The sequence below is a fragment of the Pan paniscus genome, chromosome 4, assembly GCF_029289425.2.
Source record: "Pan paniscus chromosome 4, NHGRI_mPanPan1-v2.0_pri, whole genome shotgun sequence".
Classification (NCBI taxonomy): domain Eukaryota; kingdom Metazoa; phylum Chordata; class Mammalia; order Primates; family Hominidae; genus Pan; species Pan paniscus.
The window spans coordinates 39,827,091-39,845,725 of NC_073253.2; the positions used below are offsets into that span (position 1 = coordinate 39,827,091).

The 18,635-nt window shown below is 37.6% G+C and overlaps 1 protein-coding gene across 3 annotated transcripts in view; it reads left to right on the forward strand.

Annotated features, from left to right (window-relative positions):
- CERT1 (ceramide transporter 1) overlaps positions 1–18,635 on the forward strand; it is a 139,015-nt gene that overhangs the window by 37,279 nt on the left and 83,101 nt on the right. For all 3 annotated transcript variants that reach the window (XM_008962816.5, XM_034959935.3, XM_034959934.3), the window contains one exon: positions 15,237–15,353. In XM_008962816.5, coding sequence (XP_008961064.1) covers positions 15,237–15,353 — 117 coding nt within the window. The remainder of the gene's footprint in view (positions 1–15,236; positions 15,354–18,635) is intronic.

Sequence of the window (18,635 nt, forward strand, 5' to 3'; positions counted from 1 at the left end):
CACCAAACTATAACTGTAGCAGGACGAGCCACAGACAAAACCTCTCAGACACCGAGTTGTAGAAGGAAGGGCTTTATTCAGCTGGGAGCATTGGCAAGCTACTGCCTCAAAATCTGAGCTCCTCAAGTGCACAATTTCTGTCCGTTTTAAGGGCTCACAACACTAAAGATTTCACATGAAAGGGTCGTGATTGATTTGAGCAAGCAGGGGGTACATGACAAGGGCTGCATGCACTGGTGGTCAGAGAGAAACAGAACAGGGCAGGGAGTTTCACAGTGTTCTTCTATACAATGTCTGGAATCTATGAATAACATCGGTTTTTAAGTTATGAGTTGATTTTTAACTACTGGGTTTAGGCCAGGCAGGCCCAGGTCCAGTTTTGGGCCTGGTGCCGGGCTGCCTGTCTTTGGTTTTACTTCCCTGTTGTTTTTTCTTAGAACAGGTACTGAGTATAAAATAATATGAGAGGGTCTTTCTCTTCCTTCATAACAATGATTAAGATTGACAGCCAGCCCTTTTATTTTAAAGTAACATTTTTTTTACATTTAAAAAAAATTAATTTTAAAAGTTGACATGTAACATGTATTTATTGTACACAACATGCTTTTTTGAAGTATATATACATTGTGAAATGGTTAAGTCTAGCTAACAAATATATTACCTCACATAGTTATCATTTTTGCAGTGAGAATACTGAGCATCCACTCTCAGCATTTTTCAAGAACATAGTATGTAATCATTAACTATAGTCACCACGTTGTACAATTTATCTCTTAAACTTAATCGTCCTATCTAACCATAAGTATGTGTCCTTTAACCAACATCTCCCTAACCCTCCTCACCTGCTAAACACTCCAGACTCTGGTAACTACCATTCTACTCTCTATTTCCATGAGATCAACTTTTTTAAGATTCTACATATGAGGGAAATAATGCGTTATTTGTCTGTCTGTGCCAGGCTTATTTCATTTAATGCCCTCCAGATTCATTCATATTGTCAAAAATGACAGTATTTTCTTCTTTTAAATTCCTGAATCAGTCAGATTTGGTGGCTCATGCCTATAATTCCAGCACTTTGGGAGGTCCAGACAGGAGGATCACTTGAAGCCAGGACTTCAAGACAGCTTGAGCAGCATAGCATAGCAAGACCCTGTCCCTACAAAAAATTTAAAAAATGAGCTAGGCATGGTAGAATGTGCCTGCAGTCCTAGCTACTGAGGAGGGTGGGGCAGGAGGATCACTTCACCCCAAGAGTCCAAGGTTGCAGTGAGCTATGATCATACCACTGCTCTCCAGCCTGGGCAACAGAGCAAGACCCTGTGTCTTAAAAAAAACAACAAAAAAAATGGCTGCGTAGTATTCCATTGTGTTCATATACTATATTTTCTTTATCCATTCATCTGTTAATGGACACTGAGGTTGATTCCATATCTTGGCTGTTGTGAATAGCTATAATAAAAGTAGGAAGTACAGATGTCTCTTCAACATACTGATTTTATTTACTTTAGATATATACCAAGGAGTGGCATTACTGAATTATATGGTAGTTTTTTTTTAATTTTTTGAGGAACCTCCATGGTGTTTTCCTTAGTGGCTCTACTAATTCACATTACCAACAAGTGTAGGAGGATTCCCTTTTCTCCACACTCTTGCCAATACTTAACTCTATTTTGTCTTTTTGCTAATAGCCATTTCAACAGGAGATAATATCTCATTATGGTTTTCATTTGTATTTGCCTGATGATTTATGACATTGAGCATTTTTTCATATACCTGTTGACAATTTATATGTTTTCTTCTGAGAAATGTTTGTTCAGGTGTTTGTGCATTTTTTTAATTGGGTTATTTTCTTGTTATTGAGTTGAGTTCCTGATATTTTTCGGATATTAATCCCTTATCAGATATATAGTTTGCAGATATTTTCTACCATTCTGTGGGTTTTCTCTTCACTTTGTTGATTGCTTCTTTTGCTGTGCAGAAGCTTTTTAGTTTGTTGAAATCTCATCTATTTTTTATTTTGTTGCCTATGCTTTTGAGGTTTCATTCAAAAAATTCTTGCCAGACCAATGTCATGGAGCATTGCTCCTGTGCTTTCTTCTACTAGTTTCATAGTTTTAGGTCTTATATTTCAGATTTTAATTCACTTTCAGTTGAATTTTGCATATAGTGAGAAGTAAGCATTTAATTTCATTCTTCTGCATGTGGATATCCAGTTTTCCTAACACTATTTGTTAAAGAGACTGTCCTTTCCCCATTGTGTGTTTTTCACACCTCTGTCAAAAATTAGTTGGTTGTAAATGCATGGATTTATTTCTGGGCTCTATTCTATTACAATGGTCTGTGTGTCTATTTTTATGCTAGTTACCTGTTGATTTGATTCCTATAGTTTTGTGTAGTATATTTTGAAGTCAGGTAGTGTGATCCTCTCCAGCATTGTTCTTCTTGCTTAAGATTCCTTTGGCTCTTTGGGGTCTTTTGTGGTTCCACATGAGTTTTAGGATTACCTTTTCTGTTTTTATGAAAAATGTCATTGGTATCTTAAGAAGAATTGCATTGAATCTGTAGATTGCTTTGGGTAGTGTAGACGTTTTAACAATACAGTCATGTGTCACACAGTGATGTTTCAGTCATCAGCCTACCACTTCTTTTTTTTTTTTTTTTTTTTTTTTTTTTGAGATGAAGTCTCACTCTGTCACAAGGCTGGAGTGCAGTGGCGCAATCTTGGCTCACTGCAACCTCTGCCTCCCAGGTTCAAGCAATTCTACCTCAGCCTCCCGAGTAGCTGGGACTACAGGCGTGCGCCACCATGCCCAGCTAATATTTTTATTTTCAGTAGAGATGGGGTTTCACCATGTTGGCCAGGATGGTCTCAATCTCTTGACCTCATGATCTGCCTGCCTCAGCCTCCCAAAATGCTGGGATTACAGGCATGAGCCACCACGTCTGCCCAGCATACCACTTCTAAGCCAGTAGTCCCGTAAGGTCATAATGGGGCTGAAGATTTTCTGTCACCTAATGATGTTGTAGCCATCATAAGACCACAGCTTAATGCATAACCATTTCTATTTTTAGATACACAAATAGTTACCCTTGTATAACAATTGTCTAAAGTATTCAGTAGAGTAACATGCTGTCCAGGTTTGTAGCTTGGAAGCAATAAACTGTACTGTATAGCTTAGGTGAGTAGTAGGAGTAGTAGGCTATACCATCCAGATATGTATAGCTGACGAAATCACCAAACAGCGTATTTCTCAGAACATATCCCCATTGCTAAGTGACACAAGACTGTATAAATTCTTCTCATTCATGAACATGGGATCTCATTCCATTTATTTTTGTCTTCTATTTCTTTCTTGAATGTTTTATAGTTTTCAGTGTAGAGATCTTTCACTTCCTTGGTTGAATTTATTCCTAAGTATTTTATTTTCTTTTTGTAGCTATTCTAAATGGGATTATTTTCTTCATTTTTTTTCCCCAGATAGTCCATTGTTAGTGTATAAAAACACTAGTGATTTTTTTATGTTGATTTTGTTCCCTGCAAGTTTACTGAATTCATTTATTAGTTCTGACAGTATTTTGGTGGAGTCTTTAGGGTTTTCTATATATAAGGGTCATGTAATCTGCAGACAGGGAGAATTTAATTTATTTCTTTTGTCTTGCCTAATTGTTCTGGCTAGGACTTCTAGTACTATGCTGAATAGAAGTTGCAAGAGTCGGTATTCTTGTCTTGTTCAGGATCTTGGAGAAAAAGCTCAACTTTTCCCTGTTCAGTGTATTAGCTGTGAGTTGTTGCATATGGCCTTTAGTGTGTTGAGGTACATTTCTTCTATAATATGTTGAGTGTTTTTATGAAAGGATGTTGAATTTTGTCCAGTGCTTTTTCTGCATCTATTGATCATAGGGTTTTTGTCCATCAGTTCTGTTAATGTGATGTACCACATTTATTGATTTGTGTTGAACCATTGTTGGATCATTGCATCACTTGATCATGATGTTTAATTTCCATGTATGTGTGAATTTTCCAAAGCTCCTCCTTTTATTGACTTCTAGTTTTATACCATTGTGGTCAGAAAAGATACTCTATATGATTTCAGTTTTCTTAAATTTGTTAAGATTTGTTTTGTGGTCTAACATATCTATTGTGAGGAACGTCCCATGTGTAGTTAAGAAGAATAATATATTCTGCAACTGAAATGTTCTGTGTATATGTGTTAGGCCCATTTGGTCCAGAGTATAGTTTAATTCTGATGTTTTCTTGTTAATTTTCTCTCTAGATGATCTGTCCATTGCTGAAAGTGAGGTGTTGAATTTCCCTATTATTATTGTATGTAGTCTTTCTCTCCAGATCTGTTAATATATGCTTTATATATTTAGGTGTTCCAATGTTGGATGCATATTATATTTATAATTGTGATATCCTCTTGCTGAATTATCAATATATAATAACCTTTGTCTCTTTTTTAGTTTTTGACTTAAAGTCTATTTCATCTGATAGAAGTATAGCTATTCCTACTGTCCTTTGGTTTCTAGTTGCATAGAATATCTTTTTAAATCTCTTTACTTTCAGTATGTATATGTTGAAATGAGTCCCTTATAGGCAATATATAGATGGGTCTTTTTAAAAATCCAACCAGTCACTCTGTGTCTTTTGATTGGAGAATTTAATCCATTTATACTTAAGGTATTTATGTATTGATAGATAAGGGCTTAACTGCTGCCACTTGTTTCCTAATTGTTTTCTATTCTTACTGTCATTGTGGCTAAGTGATTATCTCTAATAGTACATTTGATTCCTTGCTTTATATTTATTTTTTGTATTTATTGCAGGTTTTTGTTTTGTGATTACCATAAGGTTTACAAAAAAAACATAGTTATTTTAAACTGATAACAACCTAAAAATAAACTCTTTTTACTACACTGTCCCTCAGTGTTTTGAATTTTTGATGTTACAATTTACGTCATTATTGCATATTCTTTACCAAATTTTGAATCCAGGTTTTCAAAGTTTTCTGTTCTTATTCTTTGAATAACCTTTCTACCTGTTTGCCTTTCTCTACTCCCTCTTGAACTCTAATGACTCAAAAATTTGCTTTTAATGCTATCTCATAAATTCCGTAAGCTTTCTTTTATTCCTTTTCAATCTTACTTCTTTTTTTCCTGACCATATATTTTCAAATAACCTGCCTTCAAGTTCACAGATCTTTTGCTTCTTTGATTTTGCTATTGATGTTCTTTATTGCATTTTTCATTTTATTCATTGTATTTTTCAGCTCCAGTATTTCTGTTTGATTTTCTTTTAATTATTATTTCAATCCATTAATTTTCTCATCTTGTCATTTGCTATTTTCCTCATTTTGTTCAATGTTTCTGTGTATTTTCTTGAAGTTCATTGAGCTTCCTTAAAATAGCTGTTTGAATTCTTTGTCAGACTTTTGAGACATCTCCATCTCTTTTGGGTTTGTCATTGGAAGTTTATTTTGTCTGTTTGATAAGGTCATGTTTCCCTGGTTGTTCTTGATCCTTCCTGTTGTGCATCTATATCTGCATGTTGAAGAAATAGGTACTTATTGGAATGTTTGCAGCCTGGCTTTATCTGTCTCTTTATCAGTAAGCGTGTTGTTAGATCCTGGGCAGGTCATCTGGTGTGATCTCTAAGCCCATGACTGTTGCAACTGTTACAGCATTAGGCTTTCTGTACCCAGAATTACCATGGTCAGTATAACAATAGACTAGAATCTGTTGTTACCACGGCTGGCACAGCTCTGGGGTGCATCTGAAAATCATGAGGCCTACCTGTTACTGAGGTTTGACTGAAATCTAAGGCTGCTGTCATCATCCAGCAGTGATGGGAGCCAGAGATTGAGTCCATTTTGTGAGGGCTATAGTTTACCACCTGTCGCTGGGATAGGTGAGGAGATTCAGTTCACAGATACCAACCTGGATTCAGTTACCATGAGGGGTCTGCCTGGCACTGGATTTTTACTGTGGCAGGCCCAGTATTAGGAACCAAGGGAAAGTCCTACACTTCTCTTTTTTTCCTCAAGCAGAGGAGATATCTCTGCATTCTGCTGAGTAGGATTGTGGGAGGGTTGACACAGATACTGTAAAATTATCCTTTCCACCTTCTTCAATGGGTATTTTCTTATTAGTATGCCATAAACAGGTATTGTGAACTTTCACTTGGTTTTCTCAGCTCTTTTGAAGATGTGTTCATGCATGGATAGTTATTCAAAATGATGTTTCCACAGGGGGATGATCACTGGAGAGTCCTCTTTCTCCATCTGGCTCTGCCTTCTTATAACATTAATTTGTTTCATTACAAAAGTAATGTCTATCCATTATCAAACTCTTACCAAATACAAAAATTTCTAAAGAAGAAAACCACTTGTAATTCTAACACTAAGGGCCAACCACTTTTTGCATTTTGTTGAATGTTTAAGTTTTTCACTTTAAAAAACTTGTAAAATTTAGAAGTAATTGTACATTCTTAAAATCTTGTAAAAATAGAGTAAATGGGTTCCATTTATTCATCCAGTTTCCATCTATGGTCTGATTTTACATAGCTATAGTAAAATATCAAAAACAGGAAATTAACATTGGTACAACTCACCTTAATTTATATTTTACCAGTTTTACATATACTCATCTGTGCATCTGTGTAGTTCTAGGCAAATTTATCACTTAGATTCTTGTAACAATCATCACAGTCAAATTACAGAACTGTTTTATTGCCCCATAGATTTCTTATGCTACCTTTTTTTTTTTTTTTTTTTTTTGGAGACAGAGTCTCACTCTGTTGCCCAGGCTGGAGTGCTATGGCACAATCTTGGCTCACTGCAGCCTCTGCCTCTCTGGTTCAAGTGATCCTCTGGACTCAGCCTCCCAAGTAGCTGGGACTACAGGCATGCACCACCATGCCCAGCTAATTTTTGTATTTTTGGTAGAGATGGGGTTTCGCCATGTTGACCAGGCTAGTCTTGAACCCTGAGCTCAAGCTATCTGCCCACCTCAGCCTCCCAAAGTGCTAGGATTACAGGCGTGAGCTACCACGTCCAGCTTCGTATGCTACCTCTTCATAGTTACAACTTTCTCCCTTCATTCTACTCTCTAATCCCTAACCGCTGGAAACCACTAAGCTGTTCTGCAGTCCCATAATTTTATTATCTTGAGGATTTTATAAAAGTGGAATCATACAGTATATAGCTTTTTGAGATTGGCTTATTTCACTCAGCATAATTTCCTTGAGAATCCACTAAGTTGTTGAATGCATCAATAATTGGTTCCTTTTTATTGCTGGGTAGTATTCCATCTCTGTACCACAGTTTAGGCATTCACCAATTGAAGGACATTTGGGTTATTTCCAGTTTGGGGCTGTTACAAATAAAGCTTTTATGAATATTTTTCTGTATGTTTTTGTGTGGACATTAGTTTTCTGAATTTTATGTTCAGCATTCAATAAAGAGGATCACCTGGAACCAGAAACCACATTAGATATTTTAGCAGAAAGTGTTTAATATAGGAAATTGTTCAAACAGTTGTGGGAGAAGTGAAAGAATAAAAGAAAAACATTGAGGTAATACAGAAGTGATAATTGCAAGGACCAGCTTCTAATTCTTAGACTACAGCAACAAAGAGAAGTGGTTTGGGTTATCAGAACCTGTAAGTATGGAGGGATAGTCCTGCAGAGGTGGGACTCAGAAGAAAAGTTGCTGCCTGCTGGTGTTTGTACCATTACCTTAGGACCCTCCTGGAATGAGGCTTAATAAACCTCTGAGCTGAAAGGGCCACCTAGCTAATGAGTACTTCCGGAACTCAGAGAAAGGATCTCTGGAGAGTTGAGGCTCAGCTGGAGAGGGTTGCTCTTTATCTGCTCTTGTTATCTCAGAAGCTTAAAGGAAGTGCTTTGTGCAGCTGGGTCTCAGACATCTAGAAGGGGGATTATAGCTCGTGTATCTTATACTCTAATATCCCACTAATCTGTAAAGGAAATGTTGTGGAGTGACACCTCATACAACTAAGAAGTGGCGCATGCGTAGCTGGTACTGGCATCTCTGAGGTATCTAGATGAAGCTGGTCCAGGGAGTTTTAAAAGAACCTTTTGAGTGGAACTGACTGCCACCGCCAGGGCTAAGGACTTTTGCTGGGCAGATGCTGATGGAAACAGTGTGCAGACAGCAAGGTGCAAGTTCCTTCTATCTTGTTCCTGGCTTCTAATCCTTATCTAATGTCCCACATTGATAGAACCCAATAAAAGGGGGCTGGCAGAGGAGAAATATAGTTTGCAGCATCCCAGTTCCAGTAGCACAAAACAGTATATAGAAGGGTGGATTTAAGAGAGATAATAGGTTGTTAAGTGGCATTCTTATCATCAAAATCCTTTTTGCTTTTGAGGAATTCCCCACTATGTGAGTGGAAGGTCTCCTTCAAATGATCTGTAAAGACCAGATACTTAATTGCTTCCTCTATCCTACAATCTCCTATCTTGTTAACTCCCCTTAGTTAGCATATAGGCATATGAATTAGGCCTAAACTATCAGAATGTTGCGCTGTCCTTCTCTACCCCCCCTTTTCCTTGTTTTCCTCTCCAGCCTTACTTTGATTCTATAACAGGACCAATACAGAGAATCAAGAGACAGGAAGTTTTTCTTCTGATAGTGCTGGCAGCAGGAGAATGCAGTTTCCAGTAGAAGCAGTGCCAGTAGTGGCTTTACAGGGTCCAGAAGTGGAAGCAGTCCTGTCCATACAAATGGCACCTGTGGTGCAATCCCAGCAGGGGTTTTTGTTGCCTAGTCTACCCTGGCTCCTTTCCATTTTCTGATCTCAGTTCTTTGTATTTCTTAGCAATATGAACTGCCTAATACCTTCTAAATGAATTCCTTTTCTTCTTAAGTGAGCAAGAATCAATTTCTGTGGCTTACAATTTAGAGCACTGATTGATTCATCTTGTTTGTACCTAATAGGATTCATTTAACTGTCTTGTTGAGTAAAGAAATTCTAATATTTTGTGTTTATTTGTAAAAACAGAAAAGAGATGCTAGACTTAGACAATGTTAAGTCTTCAGCCTCACAAGTGTTTGGCAGGATATTTGGAAATTATCAGATATCCTACTGTCAGGGTAGAATAGGGTCAAATCTCCATTGTGATGGTGGTGCTAAGTGTCTGTAACTCTAACAGAAAAATCAGCCAACCATTTTTCTGACTGGTAGAACCTGGGAAAGTTACTTGCTTTAACCAGGGCTATTAGAAAGCAAGTTGAAAACTTGAAAAAGGAGAGAGCTAGAGGAAGGGATCTCAGAATTGTATATATAAACTCTTCAAGTCTCTGGTTGACTCCTGAACCATGCATGTGTGCACCTGACTGAGAGCAGTCTGAACCATGTCTGTCATGGCAGAGATTTGAGAGAGCTAAAACTCCATTAAAGAAAACCTGCCATCATTTTAGCTGTAGGAACCAGGCAAAAGAACCTAGATAGTAAGGAGATAATCCTAAATTACAGCGCCAGAGAAAGAGAACCTAAAATTCTGAGTATAAAACTCTGGGCCACTTGCGGTGGCTCACGCCTCTAGTCCCAGCACTTTGGGAGATCAAGGCAGATGGGTTGTGTGAGTCCAGGAGCTCGAGACCAGGGCCTGGGCAACATGGCAAGACCTTGTTTCTACAAAAAATACAAAAATTATCCAGGTGTAGTGGCATGCATCTGTGGTCTCAGCTACTCCAGAGGCTGAGGTGAGAGGATCATGTGAGCCCAGGAGGCAGAGGTTGCAGTGAGCCAAGATTGCACCACTCCAGCCTAGGTCACAAAGTGAGACGCTGTGTCCAAAAAACAAACAAACAAAAAACACTGCTCAAGTCTTTACCAGACCACCCTGGGCAACATTGCAAGTTTGGGCCCTAGCCTTCTGGGTGCCAAGAAGGGGAAAGAGGCCTTAAATATGAAGACTTTTCTTTATCTGCTTGCCTTCACCCGCATCCCCCATAGCACCCTGTACCCTATTCTCTGTAAGAATGTCTGATTTAGTCTGTCCAGAGGGTGGAGAGTGGGGCCTCTAATGTTACTATGTGGCGGTAGGTGAGTAGTCACCAATGCTTGGGATGGGCATGTGGGGTTTCAGGGGTCTAGTTGCACCTTTTAATGACTCAATCAATTCTAGTCTCAGCTCCATCCATGCCTTAACCTCTAGTGCTACCTGATGCCTCCAGTTCCTTTACTTCTCCAATGTTGTGTGCAAATTGGCTTGATTCTTTTGTCTTCTTTTCCCTGGTAGATTTTTAATTTTCAGTTTTCTCAAGCCCGTGAAACTGGTCCAGTTTTCCCATAGAACTGATGTTTATGGTTTCTTTTGCATAAAGCTAGCACTTGACCCTCCCAGTCTTGAAACTTGAGAAAGTTACATTTGTCTTATCTGAATTCCTTTCTCAGGAAGCCAACCATCAGGCCTCCCAGGTAGTATCAAAGAACTGAAAACTTACCAGATCACTGCATCTGGACAATGAGATGCCAGAACTCTTACCTGGCATAAGTGCCTAACCAACCACCTGCTTCCTGTTGAGCAACTCCTTTTCCTTACCCCTCCCTAAGTCTTATGTTTCCACACATGGTTATATTTCTTCCCTCCTCTATAGACCCCTGATTTTAGTTAATCGGGGAGATAGATTTGAGACTGACCTCCCGTCTCAACTTTAGCACCCTATAAAGCCTTCTTCCCTGGCAATAATCATTGTCTCAGTGATTGGCTTGCTGTGCTGTGAGCAGCAGGACCTAGACCAAACCCCTGGTGTTTTGGTAACACCTGTTAAGTCATTTACCACATTCCAACTGTGAATTTTGGTGATAAGTTTTTTCTTTTTCTTTTGGACATTTATGTCTCTTTTGTTCCTATAAGGTTATTTTGGTAGGGAGTAGGTATAAGTGCCATGGATTTATTCACCTTTTGAAATTTTTTTGTCCTTAACTGTGAGTGTTGACTTGAGAAAATATGGAACCCACCTTTTTATAGATGTCTTTTTCCTGTAGCATGCATTCTTAGTGGTGGTGATACTTGGTTCTTCGGGAGGGTTGAAATCTTAGATAAAACAATGGTTTATGGCCCCAAAAAATTCTAATGGACAAAAATCTTATCCTTAATATTTAATTGTGGGGTAGAGGGTTTGGTAATGCAAAAACCTTGAGAAACAGTGTCCTATAGCATTTCCTTTATTCTTGAAATTAATTAACTTTACAGAATATATATTTGTATTGATCTTTCTGTGTCTGTTTTTCCTGGGCATAGTGTGTCTTTCTGTTATGTATGTTATATTTTCATGTTTGAAAAGACCAGCTAAAGTATTTGCTTTATCTCCTTTGATACTCTATATTATTATATTTCTTTCATTTTGTGCTTTTCTCAAATCTGTTTAACATGTCCATGACTTTTTTTTTTTTTTTTTTGAGACGGAGTCTTGCTCTGTCGCCGGGCTGGAGTACAGTAGCGCCATCTTGGCTCACTGCAACTTCTACCTCCCGGGTTCAAGCGATTCTCCTGCCTCAGCCTCCTGAGTAGCTGGGACTACAGGCGTGCGCCACCACACCCAGCTAATTTTTGTATTTTTAGTAGAGATGGGGTTTCACCATGTTGGACAAGATGGTCTCGATCTCCTGACCCTGTGATCCACCCACCTCGCCTCCCAAAGTGCTGGGATTACAGGCGTGGGCCATCCAAGACTTTTTAAACCTGGCTTTTTGTTGTTGTTTCCCACGTTTTTAACTGTTTTTTGTTTTTTTAACTCTGTCAGCCCTCTTTTCATCACTTGTCACCTTAATTCTTTAAACTTTTTAGTCTTTTTTTCCTTTAGATCGGGGGTCCTCAAACCCTGGGCCACAGACCAGTACCAGTCCATGGCCTGTTAGGAACCAGGCCGCACACCAGGAGGTGAGTGTCAGGCAAGCCGACATTACCTCCTGAGCTCTGCCTCCTGTCAGATCAGCAGCAGCATTAGATTCTCATAGGAGTGCAAACCCTATCGTGAACTATTTATGCGAGGGATCTAGGTTGCACGCTCCTTATGAGAATCTAATGCCTGATGATCAAGGTGGAACGCTTTCATCCCAGAACCATTCCCCGCAACCCTGTCTTTGGAAAAACTGTCTTCCATGAAACCGATCCCTGGTGCCAAAAAGTTTGTGGACTGCTGCCTTAGATCATATCTTATATTTATCACCTCTCAATGTTTTCCATCTAATTTTGGCCTCTATCCTACATTTGTTTCTTTCTAATAATTACTTCTCAGCACCAAAACAAGGAAGATGAGACCAGTGAGGGACTTACCTCAATCACAAAATTTAAGGAAGCAAGAAAAAACTCAATAATCAAGATAAATATTTTATTGCAATATTTTTTAAAAGGACTAAATTACTGTATAATGAGCAAAATATCAAAATTTTTAATAAAGACAGGATTGATTGTTACTGAATGAAACAATCTGTTAGAAGTTTGGGGCACATATGTGTGTGTAATATAGTGATGTGAGCTTTATTGCATAATACATCCTCTTAACCAAATCTGTCATTTCCTTTGCCCTGTAGACTCATCTTCTCTCGTTTTTTTTTTTTTTTTTTCACTTTGTTGAGATGTAAAACTTTTGTGTTATTCACAGACTTTCTATACCACTTACAATTCATGCTTTTCTCTTCTGTGCCACCTATGCTTCAGATCATAGATGGTAGAAATGGCTCCCTTGTCTGCATAGGAAGGTGTTTGACAGAGAAAATGGTGAATTATGAGCTATATGTTCTTTTATTTTTCTAAAACTTTAATAAGTATATTTAACACATTACAAAATGTAAAACATTTTAAGAAATACTGGCTGGAAATATAATGGGAATTATCATGGAGTAAAAGTTTAAAACTCCTGGGCTACTTACAGCAATAGACTGATCATCTGCTTTACTTTATTTGGTTCTTTAGATCAGCATTTCCCAATCTTTTTGGCACCAGGGACCAGTTTCATGAAAGACAATTTTTCCATGTAGTGGGTGACGGGGGATGGCTTTGGGATGAAAGTCTTCCACCTCAGATCATCAACCATTAGATTCTCATAAGGAGCGAACAACCTAGATCCTTTGTATACACAGTTCGTTGTAGGGTTTGTGCTCCTATGAGGATCTAATGCTGCTGCTGATCTGACAGGAGGCAGAGCTCAGATGGTAATGCTTGCTTGCCTGCTGCTTACTGCCTGCTGTGCGGCCCAGTTACTAACAGCCCATGGACTGGCACGGGTTTGTGACCTAGAGTCTGGGGACTCCTGCTTTACATAGCATATGTTTCATTTCCTCCAAGAAGCTATTCTCAGTAATTAGACTTGATTCTTAACATGCCTGGATATTTAGAATTCAGTTAAATTTATGATCATTATTTATGAATGTTGGACGTTATCGCTTATGTCTTTCTGTATTTATAATTACTGAAGCAGGATATGCATTGTTTTTCCCTTTTGCTTCTTTCTAGCACACTCTACTTCTGATTTGTAGGTTTATTATTGTCCAGCACATACTGATTCAGGAAATTTAACTTGAATCCTTTAATCAGTCAGAACCATGATTTCTTATCTTAAGTTGTTTCATAGCCTAAAGAAAATGGTAGAGTTAGTTTATATTGTGTTTGCTAAATAAACTGATGAGATAAAAGGTGGATGTTGTTAAGGGAGGGAGAGAATAAACAATAAACCCAGGGAGGAGTACAGGATGTAAATTCTGTTAAGCAAATAAGTTCACTGTCGTGTTGCCCAGAGCGGATTCTTTTCCCTCCAAGGTTAAGAATCTTTTTAGGAGAGGATGTTGATTGACTCTCTCTACTGTATCTGGTGGAAAAAGAGGTGGTAAATGTGATGTATTCCTGTCATATTTTAATTCATTTATTGAGATTAAAAACAAGGATGTAAAACATTCATTTTTTATATTCTTGAGTCAAGAGCACTGAATCAAAAAGTTGACATTTTCACTAAATGTTTACACCTTAATGCGGAGTTTTCTCTAGATAGCTCACGTAGATCTTATGTAATATTCATTTTATTTTTTTCCTTTAGCTGGAAGTGCTCCTGGTTGTTACTATCAAAGACATGTAAAAGCCTAGAAGTTAATTTTAGATACTTAAAGGGAAATGTTAACATTTTTATCTTGCTTTGTTAAATTTCATAAGATTTGATAAATGAGATATCAAGAATATTTAATGAAATAAAATTATTAATGGGCATTTACTTTTGAATAATGGAGTAAGAAAAAAGTAGTAAATGTCTACTCTAAAACTTATTTTGGCCTTAAAAAATATATATGCTTTTAGCTCGGCACAATAGCTTGTGCCTGTAACCCCAGCAACATGAGAGGCCAAGGTGGGAGGATTGTTTAAGGCCAGGAGTTCGAGACCAGCCTGGGCAACATAGCAAGGCTCCATCTTTTTTTTTTTTTTTTTTTTTTTCTTGAGACGGAGGACTCACTCTGTCACCCAGGCTGGAGAGCAATGGCGCAATCTCAGCTCACTGAAACCTCGGCCTCCCGGGTTTAAGCAATTCTCTGCCTCAGCCTCCCAAGTAGCTGGGATTACAGGTGCCCACCACCACGCCCAGCTGATTTTTGTATTTTTAGTAGAGACAGGATTTCACCATCTTGGCCAGGCTGGTCTTGAACTCCTGACCTCGTGATCCACCCGCCTTGGCCTTCCAAAGTGCTGGGATTACATGCAAGAGCCACCGTGCCCAGCCAGCAAGGCTACATTTTTTAAAAATTTTAAAAATTAGCAGGGCATGGTGGTATGTGCCAGTAGTCCCAGTTGGGAGGCATGAGGATCACCTGAACCCAGGAGTTCAAGGCTGGAGTGAGGCTATGTTCATGCCATTGCACTCCAACCTGGGCAATAGAGCAAGACCCTCACCTCAAAAATAAATAAAAATAAAAGTTATCCTTTTGGTGGTGTTCTCACTAGTTAACTCAAAGCATTTGATGAAAAATATCAGCTCTGTTTTAGAAATAGATGTTTGTAGCATATGTGACAACTCATTTGTAAGAGTAGTGAGTGAAATTTGGCTTTTGGTAACTGTGCCTTTGTACATTCTTATCTTCAGACAAGTTATTTGAGTAGAAAAATAAAAAGTAACAAGTCTCCCACCAGCACAGAATGAGTATGTTCATGTTTTGGCTTTGGGGTGTAACACTTCTAAGGATATAATTAGCTTTGCTTTTCATTTTCTACTTTTTCTCCACAGCCTCACGATTTTGATGAATGTCGATTTGATATTAGTGTAAATGATAGTGTTTGGTATCTTCGTGCTCAGGATCCAGATCATAGACAGCAATGGATAGATGCCATTGAACAGCACAAGGTAAGATCCCTAATGTTTACCTGTCCATGGAGGACTAGGTAAGAGATTGTTGACAATACCTTAAAAAAAAAGTTGACATGTGACGTTAGTTACTGAAACATTGAACATTATTTGGATGATAAAGATTAAAGCAGTTCATATGTAAATTTTTGAAATAATTTTTATTTTTAACACTTTAGTTGTACTAAGGGTATTTGCTATGATAAATATTATTCGGCTGGGCATGGTGGCTCACGCCTGTATTCCCAGCACTTTGGGAGGCCGAGGCAGGTGGATCAGCTGAGGTCAGGAGCAATACCAGCCTGGCCAGTATGGTGAAACCCCTTTTCTACTAAAAATACAAAAATTAGCCGTGCTTAGTGGTGAGCACCTGTAATCGCACCTACTCAGGAGGCTGAGGCAGTAGAACCGCTTGAATCCTGGAGGCAGAGGTTGCGGTAAGCCAAGATTGGGCTACTGCACTCCAGCCTGGGCAACAGAGCAAGACTCCATCTCAAAAAAAAAAAGATAAATATTTTTCATTGTTAACTACAACAAAAATATACCCTTTTTCATAAAACACATTTCGATTTTTTATTTAGGTTTTGCTTCATAATAAATACCTTTTTAATGATCTAAATAAAAGGATTTTTGAAATAACATTGGATTATAAAACCCTTACTTATAAAAGTTTCAATGTTGATTTTTGTTATAACTTTTTGGGTAAATTCTTAGTACGAACATTTGTAAATCAGTTATTCTTTGTAAATGTGAGGCTATCTAATGATAAACCTATAGAAAGTCTTTTTTATATAAATATATAAGGTACATTCATATAATTTAAAGCTAGTCTTTGACTTCTGTTAATAAATATTAAGTAGACTAAAGAAATACATTAATAAATCTGTATTATTAGCTAATTCAGTAATACCATGATAAAACAGAGAACGTTCTAAATCCACCATGTCATTCTTGAGTATGACTTGAGAAGTTTTGCTTGTTTACGTACTTGCCTATACTTGTTCGTTTGAGTTTCACAAAGTTATAGTTGAAACACCTATTTTGGTTATTTCTAACAGGCACAAAACACACACACACATACCACACACACACACACACATTTTTAACAGGCACAAAACACACACGCGCGTGCGCGCGCGCCTATACCCATACACCCAAGAAAAACCAGTCTGGCTTGAGAAAGAAAAGCTAACACGATTGATAAAGAAGTATGCGATTGTGAAATCTCAGGCACTGTTTTGGGTATTTTTAACAAGCACAAAACACACACACACACACACACCCCTACACCCACACACCCAAGAAAAACCAGTCTCACCTGAGATTTCACAATCGCATACTTCTTTATCAATCGTATTAGCTTTTCTTTCTTGGTTTATTGATTTAAGATTTCTCCCAGCCTAAATAAAATTGACTATGTTACCTTTCTTTTTTTCTTTGTTTTAGCTTTAGGACTATATATTTAAACTTTAGTGTTAAGTTTTTAAAACATTTTCTAAGTCTTAGTTATCTTGGTAATGTTACTTCAGAAAAGTCTAAATATGGAAAAAAATTATTGTTTTCCTATTATTTAAAAGAGAAATGAGCTAGTATTCAAAAAATCTCAATGCTCTGGAGCCAGGCCATGCATGCAGCCTCTGCCATGTATGACATATGTGAGCTTGGCTGTGTTAATTAACCTCTTCTTAGTGTTTATTCTCAGCTGCCATGTTGGTACTTCTGCTCAAAGTAGTAGTAAGACATAAATGAGATAATATGCAAAGTTACTTACCAGAATGACTGATGTATTTCCCCATTTATGGCATATAGGAAAAGCAAGAGACTTGGAGTCTCAACTAAATTCACTAAATTATACCATCTTGTTTCTGGATGAAGAGTTTTACGTTAGGTGAGAGAAGCTAAATGTGCATATAAGGAGAACAGCCTGTTTCATGTTATTTAATCAGGGCCAGCCGTCTCACTAGTGATTAAAGATGTTATTAAGTAGAATTAATTTCTATATTTTTAATGGAGATGACCTTTAAGGGCTTAATCAGTTGATTTTTGTTACAGGGCAAGTTTTTTTCTGTTTTAATTAAACATATTTTATTTTGCTCACTTTTCTCTGTTAAGTCCAATGACAGTTCCTTTGCAAGGTTCCCATTTTGTGTTTTCTTCCTTTAGTGAAGATTAATGCACGAAGTATATATTTCTCCTATAGTGTTGATTTCTTTACATCTTTGAACAATGGATAGATTTAATCTTTGGGTCTCTCTGAGAGCAGTGGGACTTAAGCTGAGATAACAAATTTTGAGTGATTTTTAGTTCCTGAAAAAAATACTCAACTGCAGGGTTGTGATGCATTGTACAAGTTTGCCCTTTCTTTTTTTTTTTTTTTTTTTTTTTTTGAGATGAGGTCACTTTGTCACCCAGCATGGAGTGTGATCTCGGCTCACTTCAGCCTCTGCCTCCTCGGTTCAAACGATCCTCTCACCTTAGCCTCCCAAGTAGCTGGGACTACAGGCATGCACCACCATGCCTGGCTAATTAATTTTTTGTATTTTTGGTAGAGACACGGTTTCGCCATGTTGCCCAGGCTGATCTTGAACCCCTGAACTCAAGTGATCTGCCCATGTCAGCTTCCCAAAATGCTGGGATTACAGGTGTCAGCCTCTGCAGCCAGCCACCCTTTCTTATTTTTAAAGATAGTTTATTTGTAGACTAGGAGAAATCATTGTTAATTGTTGTTAATATTATTTAATGTACTAAAGTAAAATATGTGATGTATGCCAACTGAGCAGCCTATCAGTGAATATTTAAGTGAATTCATATTTAGAATATGAATTGTAAAAGTAAATTGTTGAGTTATTTAACATGTAAGAAGGAGAAATTTCAAATGTTGTCATTGTTTTTTTTCCTCCCATAGACCAGGGCTAGTGAGATGTTTCTTGATTCATTCTTCAGTATCATTAAGGAATATTGATTGTGGAAGCTAAGTTTAGTAATTTTACTATTTAAGTATGCATTATTGTCTTGATCCTCTATATAAAACTGTACAGGCATAATGATGATAATGATAGGAGCTAACACTTATTGAGGATCACCAAGTACTAATCATTGTATTAAGTGCTTTATGTGTTTTATTTTCTCCCTACTATCCTGAAAAATAAAGTAGTATTTTGCAGAAGAGGAAACAGGTTTAGATTAAAATTAAGTAATTTGCCTGAGACTGTACTGTCTTTTAGTTTGTGATTTCTGAGTATTCAATTTTGTGTTAATTCTCTTGTCTGTCTGTTACCATTA